This window comes from Dipodomys spectabilis, unplaced genomic scaffold (genome assembly GCF_019054845.1).
Source record: "Dipodomys spectabilis isolate Male_0828 unplaced genomic scaffold, ASM1905484v1 ptg000018l, whole genome shotgun sequence".
Lineage (NCBI taxonomy): Eukaryota > Metazoa > Chordata > Mammalia > Rodentia > Heteromyidae > Dipodomys > Dipodomys spectabilis.
Genome location: NW_024870695.1, coordinates 13,654,504 through 13,667,039, shown reverse-complemented (window position 1 = coordinate 13,667,039; position 12,536 = coordinate 13,654,504). Strand labels below are relative to the sequence as shown.

Sequence of the window (12,536 nt, the reverse complement as noted above, 5' to 3'; positions counted from 1 at the left end):
CAGAGTCAGGGATACATAATGAAACCCTGTTTCCAAAACAAAACAAATGAGACTCGAGTCTATAGTCCTTACTGTTTGGGGGGAAAAGATCATCAGAAGCCAGCCCCAGTCAGTGGCTGGGCAGGGGGAGCATACCTGTCCTCCTCAGCAACTCAAGGAAGCACAAATAGGATTTCAGTCCAGGCTGGTCCAGGAGATCCTATTTTGAAAATAACTTAAGTGTTGAGCGCATGGCTCATTGGTAGAGTGCCTGCCTAGTAAGCACTTGAAGCCTTGAGTTCAAACCCCCGTACCACTACCCACTCCCCCAAAGAAAAAAAATCCACATCATAGTGAACAGGGCTTGTCACTTTGGTGTTAGGTTTATGGGGATCTAGGTCTATTCCTTTTTAGCTTTTTTTTTTTTTGTCAGTCATAGAGCTTGAACTCTGGGCTTGGGCGCTGTCCCTTAGCTCTTCAGTTCAAAGTGAGCGCTCTACCACTTGAGCCACAGTGCCACTTCCAGTTTTCTAGTGGTTTATTGGAGATAAGAGTCTCACGGGGCTGAGAAGGTGGCTCAGTGGTAGAGTGCTTGCCTCACATGCATGAAACTCTGGGTTCCATTCCTCGGCACCACATAAACAGAAAAAGCTGGAAGTGGCATTGTGGGTCAAGTGGTAGATTGCTAGCCTTGAGCTGAAGAGCTGAGGGACAGCGTTCAGGCCCCATGACCCACCCAAAAAAAAAAAAAAGTCTCACAGACTTTCCTATCGGGGCTGGCTTTGAACCGTGATCCTCAGATCTCAGCCTCCTGAGTAGCTAGGATTATAGGCATGAACCACTGGCGCTGGGCTCCTTTTTACCCCCACCCCTGCCAAAAAAATAATAATAATAATAATAAGGTTGCCAGTTGCTGGAGGCTCATGCCTATAATCCTAACTACTCAAGAGACTGAGTCTGAAGAAAGCCAGCCCAGGCAGGATAAGTCTGAGAGACCCTTATCTCCAATACCACCCCCCTTATCCCCACCCCACCCCCTAGGAAAAAAAAAAAAAAAAAAGCACGAAGTGGAGAGCTGTGGCTCAAGTGGCAAAATACTAGCTTCCAGTACAAAAGCTTAGAGACAGCACCCAAGCCCTGAGTTCAACCTATAGAACTAGTGCGCATGTACACACACACACACACACACACACACACAAGGGGGGGAAAGGGGGAGAATCTTGCTAATATTAGCCCAGATTAGCTTGAAATTGTCAATCCTGCTTTAGTTACTAAATGCTAGAATTACAGGCATGCACCACCACTCCCAGCTTTTAAAGTCTCCCAGCATGGGACAAGAGGCAGAGAGAGTGTACCCTTACCCTATGTCTGTCTCTTGATCTATAACCAAATACTTTATGAACAAGGATGTGTGTTCTCAGAAACTAAGAAACAAGAACTTTCAGAGCACAGCTCAGCACTCTTCCCTTCCCATTCCCCATCTCTTGGTTCATTGTTCCCCTGAACCCTGCTTCAGGATCCCCCAGAGTTAGAAATAAATGGAGGTCTGGGAGTGTAGCTCAGCGCTGCCTTGTCGCCCCTGCCCGCAGAAGCGGTACCGTGCGGTGTATGACTACAGCGCTGCGGATGAGGACGAGGTCTCCTTCCAGGATGGGGACACCATTGTCAACGTGCAGCAGATCGACGACGGCTGGATGTACGGGACCGTGGAGCGCACGGGCGACACGGGGATGCTGCCAGCCAATTACGTGGAGGCCATCTGAGCCCCGGACCCCCCTCCCTCCATCTTCAGTGCATTCCACAGCATCGCATCCATCCTGGGGCCTCACCGTCCACAGACACCCGTTCAGTGTCTCTCTCTCTCTTTTTTTTTTTTAAGATCGGCGACAGCTTGTCTATTCTTACCCCTTCTCCAGCTTCTTTTGCCAACCGAAGCCTCATTCTGCCACTTTTCTCGGGTTCTTTCATCTAGCAGGTTCTCCCCTCCACTGACTTCGTCATTTCTCTCTGGATAGAATAGGCAAGGTACCCTAGCAGGGCCGGGGCCTGGGCAGGAAGCGTGTTGGCAGATAGCCTCACCGCCCCTCTCTCTCACTGTCCTGCCCAGTTCCTCAACCCAGACGTTCCAGAGTTGGGGCTCACTCCAGCCCCACGGGACTCCCAGTCAGCACTCTGCACGTTCCCCTGAGATGGGGGTGGGAGGCTCTGTGGTTATGTGGGGACTTGTGGGATCGACTCGCCTCTCTCCCTCAAAGAGGGGGCTCCCTGCCCTGCCTCGAGGGCAGCAGAAGGAGAATAGAATTCCCACTTTTGAGATGTGAATTCCTGCCCCCATGTGTGTTCTTTCTTGTACTTCGGCCCACACAGACCTAGAGAGCTCCCGGGCAAGCACAGCTGGGGTCAGGTTCTTGCCTTTCTATGTTAGGCCAGGCACAGAAAGCAGAGAAATGGTATTCGCCCCCGGAGCTCTGCTCACTGCCCCCCATCTCCAGGGACTGAATGTCAATTGCTTCCCAGGCTGAAAGCCATCGCCCAAAGGGTTAGAGACTGGGCTGCCTGTGGTGGGGATCCATGTTAAGCTGGGCCTCTTCTCGTGGGGAGAGATGCCAGAAAGTCTTGGAATGATGCCTAGCCTGGAGGGCTCTATGTATCTCCAGTGGGGGGTCTGTTGGGACAGAAGCGAGACTGCAAGTGTCTGTGGTCAGGGCAAATAGGTGAGAACGAGAAGAAAGTGTGTCTGGGCTTGTAACAGACAGACAGATAGACACAGCTATTTCACCCTGCGATGTTTCTAGACCTGAAGAAAGCCACCTCCCCTTTATCCTTTGCAGGGTGCTGTGCAGAAGTTAAGGCTGGTTCTGGCCTGGGCGGGGCCTGTTGCTGAGCTGCAGGCATTTTCTCTTCCCTATCTTCATATCTAGAGTTGCAGAGTTAGAGTACCAGAAGGACCTGGGTCCCTCATACCATGGTGCCTCACATAGGGCTTTTCCCTCTCACTTCCATAAAGCCCCCTTGTAGCCAGGAAGAGGGTCCTGGAGTTACAAAACTGGAAGCACTGACTCTGGGCGGAGAGAGGGACAGATGGTGCTATGTCCATCCGGGGACGAGGCCAGCCTGTGCTTGGCTTTCCTCATCTCTAGGTTTTCTTGTCACCCCTAGGATCTCCCTCTCCCAACTTAACCCAGAGTCCAAGTCTAGTAGTACCCTCTTGGTGAGGCCTAAGCCAGTGGTTGAGGAAATTGGCCTTGGGAGAATCCTGCCTGAAATGTTCCTTTTCCTTTCAGGCTCCAGTCTAGGTCAGGACAGGTAGAATATTCTATTGGGGAATCTCGGGGTAGGGGGTGGGAAGTGAGGGCAGTTGATGTCTTGGGTGATGCACTAGTCCCTGAGGCACTGATCCATTCCATTTTCTCTTGATCTCAAAGCACAATGAGGGTCTTGGGGACAGGTCAGGGAAAAGATCCTGAACATGTGGGAGGAGCCAGAGGCCTCCTGTTTCCACTCAGCTGACTCCCTACCAAAACAGGGCAAGCCAGCTGTTCCCTCTGTTCTTTCTCCCTCTCCCCCATATCCCGAGAGGAGGGGCCGTCTCACTGGTGCTGAGGGACCCAGGGCTGCTGGAGGCCGTGTTCCTTTCCAGAACCAATCCACCCTTAGAAGACCACAGAACCCCGAGGGCTGGGCTGAACCCCTGGTCTTTGCCTCTCCTCACAGAGGTCTTTTAGTCAGTCTAATCCCAGAAGAGAAGATGCCCCAGCTAGAATGTGAACTTAATTTTTTGTCGACCAATCCTCCAGTGCAAGAAGTCCAATGGTGAGAAGCATGGAGTCTCCCAACACTGCTTCCTGCCTGCCCCGCCCCTCCCTCCAGGGAAAACTTTTATGTTTAGTTTCTGCCTTTTTCCCTTCACATATGCACTTTTGGGCCTTTTTTTTTTTTTAAAAAAAAAATATATATAGCTGGAAAACAAAACAAAAACAATGTACCATCCCCAGAAGCCTGTATTTAAAAAGAAACACAAGTGACCCTGTGAAAATGGCCTCTGTCCAAACATTTTGTCCGTGAGTGTGTGTGTGTGTACATGTGTGCGTGTGTGAGAAGCTACCCACTCATCTTTTATATGGGGTTGTCTTTCCTCGGTCTGTTTGATCCCTTCCCTTGTGAGCTTGTGCTTGGGATCAGATCTTTCTGGCCTGTTATGACTCTGAACATTGACTTGAACCACAACTGAATCTTTTTCCTGGTGACTCAAATAAAAGTATAATTTTTACCTGCGGACTTGGCTTCTTCTTTGGCTCTGAGGCGCTCCTGGGTATGCGAGTCCTGTCTGCTTGGGGACATTGGCCTGTTACCCTCTGAGAGCCAGGCAGAGAACTAAGAGTCAAAGGGCAGCTTGTTGTCCTCTAGGTCCTGACATCTTCCTCCTGGCTGAGAACTTTCCCCTAGCCTGCTGCTGGCTTCTCCATCACTCATCTGTACCCAGCCTGGAGACACTCCCAGATCCCAGACAGTGCTCAGCTCTCATCATACTTCCAAGGGGAAATGTCCTCCACTGCCTGGTGCAGTGGGGCAGAGGATGGCTCTCCATGTTGAATTCTCTAGAATCTGGCTAGGGTTTGGCCTAGACCTACTAATTAAACCCTTGAGCCAGCCCTTGCCTATGCCCAGTGCAGGGCAGGTAATAGTAGCTCAGTGCCTGCTTAATCGGTGAAATAACAGGACTGGGCCAGCCCTCACTATACCTTATGAGTGTGACTTCCTATTTCTCTTCCTATCTTGCTAGCAGCTCTGGGAGTGAAGTAACTGATTCAGATTGTGTTCCTGAAATCACAAATGCTAAATGGTTTAGTATAAGGCCTTTGGATCCCAGCATGAGGATCAGCTACCTGCACACCCGTACCAGGTATTATCCTGTCCTAGGCTGCCCTCTATGTATCTCCAGGCTTAACTGCATGCACCCAGGGTCTGATAGGGAGTGGGACTCCCCTCTTGCTCAGAGAGGCAGTAGTAAAGAAGCGTCCCTTCCCCTGGTCCCCACCCCAGGGGGCCCCTACTCTTCACCAGTAGTTGCCTGTGCAGATACTTTGTGCTGAGGAGCATTTCTTCCATTGGGGCTCTGGCCTCAAGTACAATCGAAGGGAGGGAAAAGGGCTTCTTCCAGCTTAGCGTTTGTAACCAGGAGAATGACAGAACTGAACCTGAGTGGGGAGTACAGAGGCGGCACTGGGTAACACAAAGCAACAGTGACACCATGCACCCGCCCCCCACATTTACACACAGATAGCTGGCTGCTTACTACGTTCCCAGCTGGAGGGGGAGGAGCCAGAGCTGGATCACGATTGGTTTGTCTTTCACCCTCTCACTGCCCCTCCCTTGTAGGTTTCTGTCACCTGTCTCTTTGTCACCTTCTCAGCCACTGAAAGGACAGGCAGGCTTCCTGTTCACAGGATCTCTGTGCTCCAACCAAGGGGAGGAATTTCGAGATTCCCATTTGGAAATTCCTGAGGCTCACTGTTGTAAAGGGGATCACTGGGGATCACTGGTGTCTATTCTGGAACCCTTCAAAAACTGTTTGGGCTCAAGCCAAGGAGACTAAACCTTAGAAGTGCTCCAGGGATTTTCTTTCTTTCTTTCTTCTTTCTTTCTTTCTTTCTTTCTTTCTTTCTTTCTTTCTTTCTTTCTTTCTTTCTTTCTTTCTTTCTTTCTTTCTTTCTTTCTTTCTTTCTTTCTTTCTTTCTTCTAATTTAGCAGGAAACAGCCAAGTGTGGTGGTTCACTCCAGTAATACCAGCATTTGGGAGGTGGAGGCAGGAGAATTCAGTCCAAGGTCAGTCTGGGCTACATAGCAAAACTGCTGGAGAGAATGTTTTTTAAAGGAGCCCAGTGCTGGTGGCTCATGCCTGCAATCCTAAACTACTCAAGAGGCTGAGATCTGGAGATCGTGGTTCAAACTTAGTCTGGGCAGGAAAGTCTATGAAACTCTTTTTTTTTTTGGAGGGGGCCTCTGGTTGTGGGGCCTGAACTCTGGGCCTGGGTGTTGTCCCTCAGCTCTTCAGCTCAAGGCTAGCACTTTACCACTTGAGCCACAGTGACACTTCCGGCTTTTTTCCTTTTGCTTATGTGGTGCTGAGGAATCGAAACCAGGGCCTCAGGCATGTAAGGCAAGCGCTCTATCGCTGAGCCACCTTCCCAGCCCCTGAAACTCTTTAACTCTAATTAACCACCAGAAAGCCAGAAGTGGTGCTGTGGCTCAAAGTAGTAGACCACTAGCCTTAAGCTAAAAACTCAGGGACACCTTTCAGGTCCTGAGTTCAAGCCCCACAACCAAAAAAAAAAAATTTTTTTTAAACTTTTGAGACACAGAATGGTAGAAAGTACTGGGCACTGGTTGCTCATACCTATAATCTTAGCTACTTAGGAGGCTGATATATGGGGATTGTGGTTCAAAGCCATACTGGGCAGGAAAGTGTGAGAATATTGTCTCCAATTAGCCACCAAAAATCCAGAAATAGAGATTGGCTCAAGTGGTAGAGGGCTAGCCTTGAGCAGAAAAGCTCAGGGAGCCCCGGCGGTGGTTCACGCCTGTAATCCTAGCTACTCAGGAGCCTGAGATCTGAGGATTGCGGTTCAAAGAAGCCCTGGCAGGAAAGTCCGTGAGACTCTTATCTCCAGTAAACCACTAGAAAACCGAAGTGGTGCTGTGGCTCAAGTGGTAGAGTGCTCGCCTTGAGCTGAAAAGCTGAGGGACAGCGCCCAGGCCCAGAATTCAAGCCCCACGACCGAAAAAAAAAAAAAAAAGCTCAGGGACAGTGTTCAAGCTCTGAGTTCAAGCGCCAGGACTAGCAGGCACACACACACACACACACACAAATGTAGAAATTAAGATAGGAGTCTTGTCTTTTTTTTTTTTTTAGACATCAAGACTTCAGATTTCAATCTTTCTTCCCTCAGAAGCCATTTGGATTTATGTTTCTACTCACTCTTTTTTTTTGTTTTTGTTTTTGTTTTTTTTTTTGGGTCCGGTCGTGGGGCCTGAACTCTGGGCCTGGGTGCTGTCCCTCAGCTCTTCAGCTCAAGGCTAACACTTTACCACTTGAGCCACAGTGCCACTTCCGGCTTTTTTTTTCTGCTTATGTGGTGCTGAGGAATCGAACGCAGGGCCTCAGGCATGCAAGGCAAGCGCTCTACCACTGAGCCACCTTCCCAGCCCCTTACTTACTCTTATGAGTGACTAGTCATGAGGATATTTTCATGGATATAATCATGTGGATAATGCCATGCTGAATTCAATGAAGGACACAAAGAAAAGGTAGATGATACTGGCACAGACATGAAGGGCCCAGAGGAGGAAAGGCCTCAAAGTCAATCCTGTAAATGGAATCATGTGACACAAAACCTTGAACCCGTGCAGTCAGGGTCAGAGGGCTCCCAGACCAACAGGATGAGCCAATCTTGGGCAGGAGAAAGACTGTGGACTTTAGAGAGTGGGAGTTGGGTTGTCAGTCTCAAATCCGGAAAGCTCCTGACCACCTCTGAGCCCCAGGCGTAAAGACCTGAAGACCCACTGGCAGACTGAAATTCCACCACATGTGAAATCCCTGGCACAGGGACAGAATCGTGTAAATGGCCATCTATCACCAAGGAGGCCTCATGTTCCCCAGAATATGACCTCTGAACTTGCCAATGGCCCATTCACCCAACCACCAGCCATTATTCTGCTGAGACAATTTGCCACAAATGTGTGAAAGAAAAAAGGAAGAACAAAAGCAGTCTGGAGAATCCATTCTGTGTGTGTGTGTGTGTGTGTGTGTGTGTGTGTGTGTGTGTGTGTGTGTGTGATTCCCCCCTCCCTTCCTTTCTCCCCTAGCAGCATGCTGGGAATAGACACTGAGTATCTAAAAGCAGATAGCATTTCCATACAAAGGGGCAAAACTGGATTCCTTAGGAGAAAATTGAGCCTCTCTGCCTTGGTGGGATCTAAATGTAGCAGTTCCCTGGTTAGCCACCCTGGGCTTTGTGATTGGTTGACTGTGGTGGTGGGGGAGGGGCTCAATAAGCTGCTAAAGGCTGGAGTCACTGCATCTCCCGGTCTCGGTCCCGGGAAAGGGAGAGGATAACAAGAGAGTAAAGGAGCCATTTCTCTGCACTGACTGCCACCTTGGCGTTCACAGCTCCCATCTCCCCAGAATCCTTGGCCAAAGACTGCACAATGCTGGATATTTTCATCTTGATGTTCTTTGCCATCATAGGCTTAGTCGTTCTGTCCTACATTATCTATCTACTTTAGTAGCTGCGGCAGGGAGCCTGCAGAACAGCTCCGAGGCAAAGGATGGAGCTGAAAGGCCCAGCATTTTTCTTGTTGATGCACAGGTGGATTTTTTTTCTCTTCTTTTGATCATTACTTCAGGTATTGATTCAAAAAAATCAAAAGAGAACTTATTTTGCTTTTTTTTTTTTTTTTCAGATGCACTGACGAAGCATTTCTCAGGCCACTTTGAAAAGAACAAGAAATGCAGGCTACGTTCTTTGAGACCTAACTTAAGGTACGATCTTTCACAATTAAAAAGCAACCTCACAATCTATCGGATTTTCCAAGTAAGATGGCTGGGAGTGATGTGTATGGCAGGGAGGAACTGCCATTTCCTGAATTCTTCCTCCATTTAGGTGTACAGCTAAGTTGTCCATTTTCCCTGACAATTAGAGGTAAAAATGCATATTTATATGTCCGCCTGGTGCTCTACAACTATGTTGGTATAATTGCATTAATTCATTAGTAGCGCATTCTCATCTAAGGATGAGATAGCAAATGAAACTTATTGGGGGCGGGGAAGTGTTTGTTTTTCCCAGCTGTGAAATTTGGCAGGGAGGGAGGAGAAAGTCAAAATTCCCTTCCTGATCTCTGGCTACTACGTAATACCTTTGCAATGTTCCTATCTGAGTGTTTTTGTTTCTGAATTTCTCATAGCTCCTATCAGCAGTCCAGCAAGAAGTCTCTTATCATCATCATCAGTCTTGCTGCCTGACAGACTTCTAGTGCATCGGGGCTTGGTTACTCGCTGGCAAGCAAGGGACTTGGTGAAGTAGAGACAGAGGTACTCCCGGACTATCAGGAGTTCATGCATTCACCTGGCAGGTGCTGAGTGCATTTGAGCTGTTAGAGCCTGTTGAGAATACCAACACTTGGAAATGTAGACTCATTAGTCACCATGGAGAGCTGTTCAAAAATTCACATGGGGAATCTTTCCTTAAGTCTAGATGCAGTGGCACAAGATGCTAAAATGAGTCCACCCCTTTCTGTCTCACAGGCAGAAGATCCCTTGTAAGTTCAAGGTGCCTCTTATCAGTGTTTCTGCAGGTTGTATAATCTGAGGTTGTTCTTAGCTCACTCTCCAGTCAGAAGAAACTTGAGCTGGGAAGGTGGCTCAGTGGTAGAGTGCTTGCCTTGCATGCATGAGGCCCTGGGTTCCATTCCTTAGCACCACATAAGCAGAAAAAGCTGGAAGTGGTGCTGTGGCTCAAGTGGTAGAGTGCTAGCCTTGAGCTGAAGAGCTGAGGGACAGCGCCCAGGCCCAGAGTTCAGGTCCCACGACCAGCAAAAAAAAAAAAAAAAAGAAACTTCTCATTGGACTTACCACAACTAGACCACTTGTGTACATGCAAAGAATGAAATGTTATTTAGTTCTCATTCTTTGTGTCTAATTACAAATTATTAAAGCAAAAATGGCTAATCTCAGCTCGGACACCGGTGGCTCACACCTGTAATCCTTGCTTCTCAGGAGGCTGAGATCAAAGGATCATGGCTCAAAGCCAGCCTGGGAAGGAAAATCTGTGAGACTCTTATCTCCAATTAACCACCAGAAAACAGAAGTGAGGCTGTGGCTCAAGTGGTAGAACACTTGTCCTGATCTGAAGAGCTCAGGGACAGTTCAAGCCCATGACTAGAAAAAAAAAAAAAAAGGCTAATCTTATCTGATTTAGGAAAAATCTCTTACCCCAAAGACTAATTTGTTTTGCTTATTTTGTCAAATGATCCTTTTCTAGGAAAAAACAACCAAAACCAAAAACCTGTCAATGCACTTCTTCACCCAATTAGGTTGAAGAAACTATATACCTTGCTGGGCACCCGTGGCTCACGCCTGTAATCCTAGCTACTCAGGAGGCTGAGATCTGAGGAAGAGTTCAAAGCCAGCTTGGGCAGCAAAGTCTGTGAGACTCTTTTATCTCCAATTAATCACCAGAAAACTGGAAGTGGCACTCTGGCTCAAGTGTTAGAGTGCTCACCTTGAGCTGAAGAGCTCAGGGACAGTACCCATGCCCAGAGTTCAAGCTCTACAACCGACAACAACAACAACAAAAAGGAACTATATATCTTGAGATTCAGATTAGAACTGGCCCCCTGATTTGTAGTAAGTATTCCTTTGAAAAATTCATCATAATTCATATGGTTTCCCTTTCAAGCTTAAAAATAAAGTTGGGTGGAGGGTGCTGGGGAAGTGGTAGAGTGCCTGCCTAAGTGTGAGGCCCCGAGTTCAAACCCTAGCACCCCTAAAAATTTATAAAATAATGCAAATCAAATAAAAAATGAGACAGATGAGATTAATGGTTTCTTGTAATGATTGTATAATATTGTGTTCCATTGCTATTTTAAAAGAAATAAAATTAAGCCAGGTGCTGGTGGCTCACTCCTAGCTACTGAAGAGGCTGAGATTATGAGGATCAGAGTTCAAAGCCAGCCTGGGAAGGAAAGTCTGTGAGACTCTCATCTCCAATAGACTACTCAGAAAAGGCTGGAAGTTGCACTGTGGCTCAAGTGGTAGAGTGCTAACCCTAAGCAGAAGCAGCTCAGAGACAGCACCATGGCCCTGAGTTCAAGCCCCAGGACTGGCAAAAAATAAAATAAAAACAGTATAATAGATGTCATGATTAAAATAGAAAACTTGAATTTTAAAATCCTGGACAAAAGTAGACATGTGGAACATACCTATAGTCCTAGCTACTGGAGCAGGAGGATTGTTTCAGCCCAGAATTTCAGGGACAGTTTGAGGAACAAAATAAGACCCATCCTCTTTTTCTTTTTCTCTTTCAGTAAGGATTGAATCCAGGGCCTTGAACATACTAAGCAAAGCACTTTACCACTAAGTCACAATGCAGCCCAAGATCCTCATCTTTTAAAAAATAAGTAGAGGGCTGGGAAGGTGGTTCAGTGGTAGAGTGCTTGCCTTGCATACATGAGGCCCTGGGTTCGATTCCTCAGTACCACATAAGCAGAAAAAGCTGGAAGTGGTGCTGTGGCTCAAGTGGTAGAGGGACAGTGCCCAGGCCCAGAGTTCAGGCCCCATGACTGGCAAAAAAAAAAAAAAAGTAGAATTGACGTGGTGGTTTATGCCAGTAATCTCAGTTAATCAGGAGGCAGAGATCAAGAGGATTGAGGTTTGAAGCAGGCAAAAAGTTAGCAACCAAAAAGTTGAGTGCAGTGATCTATACCTGTTATCACAGCTATAAAGAGAAATATAAGTAGGATACTCTAGTTTTAGAACTTCTGTCTAGCAAGATTGAGGTCATGAGTTCAAATCTAGTACTGCCAAAGTAATAATAATATGCACAAGAAAAAACACTGTTGTCTTCTAACAAATTATGTGACTTTCAATGTGTCATTTAAATTTTAGGGCTTTCATTTATTGTTAGATGAAAGGTGATAAAATATTAATATTCATAGTCTCTCCCATTTAAAAAAATATAGAATTCTAGGATGCATTATTTTGAGAAACTACACCGAAAGCAGAATTCACACAGAACAAATTCATTTTTTTTCCTGTGTCCCCTAATAACCAGAACAAATTCTTAGTTTACCAGCCTTTCTCTGCTCCCCCAACATATTTTATAATTTTATAATTCTAAGCAATATGGGTATATTTTGAGAATGCAATATTTATTTACTCCAAATGTATATCAGGAATAATTTGCATAAAGTCTTCCATGAAAACATTCCTTTGACTCTTTCACTTAGGGTCTCAATGGATGTGTAGTCCAGGCTGACCTTAAACTCAAAATCTTCCTGCCTCAGCCTCCTAAGTACTAGGATTATAGATATGAGCCATCACACCCAGCTTCAAGCTATAATTTTCTACTTCAAGTCAAGACATCCTTTCTGAGGCAAATATAAGTGATATATTGGAGAAATCGAAAGCACAGTTAATTGTGGTCTTTACCTTGTGAACTCACTCTTCCTGTTTTAGCTTCCTAAGGGGCTGGGGATAACTTTTTTAAGTTAAAACATGATAAAACTTTGAAAATATGATCTCTGTAATAAACTTTCATGTAAATTTTACAAATCTGTATTATGTAACATTATATCTAATTCTGTTTGTCTAACAATGTAGTTAAAAGCCCGAATAATTGTAAATTATTTAGAAAAACACTAAAAGACATAATGCTAGTAAGAATCATCCCACTAATACCTAAGTGGATAAAAATGGTTTGATGGAAAAGATATAGCTTGTTTCAGGCTAAAGGATTATCATGAAATAGATCTGAGAAAGCTAAATAAAAACAAATGTT

The 12,536-nt window shown here is 46.3% G+C and overlaps 1 protein-coding gene across 1 annotated transcript in view; it reads left to right on the top strand.

The window, feature by feature from the left end:
• Lasp1 (LIM and SH3 protein 1) overlaps positions 1 to 4,249 on the top strand; it is a 39,305-nt gene extending 35,056 nt beyond the window's left edge. The window contains exon 7 of the mRNA XM_042673725.1: positions 1,569 to 4,249. Coding sequence (XP_042529659.1) covers positions 1,569 to 1,742 — 174 coding nt within the window. The 3' untranslated portion in view covers positions 1,743 to 4,249. The remainder of the gene's footprint in view (positions 1 to 1,568) is intronic.
• The last annotated feature ends 8,287 nt before the right edge of the window (positions 4,250 to 12,536 follow it).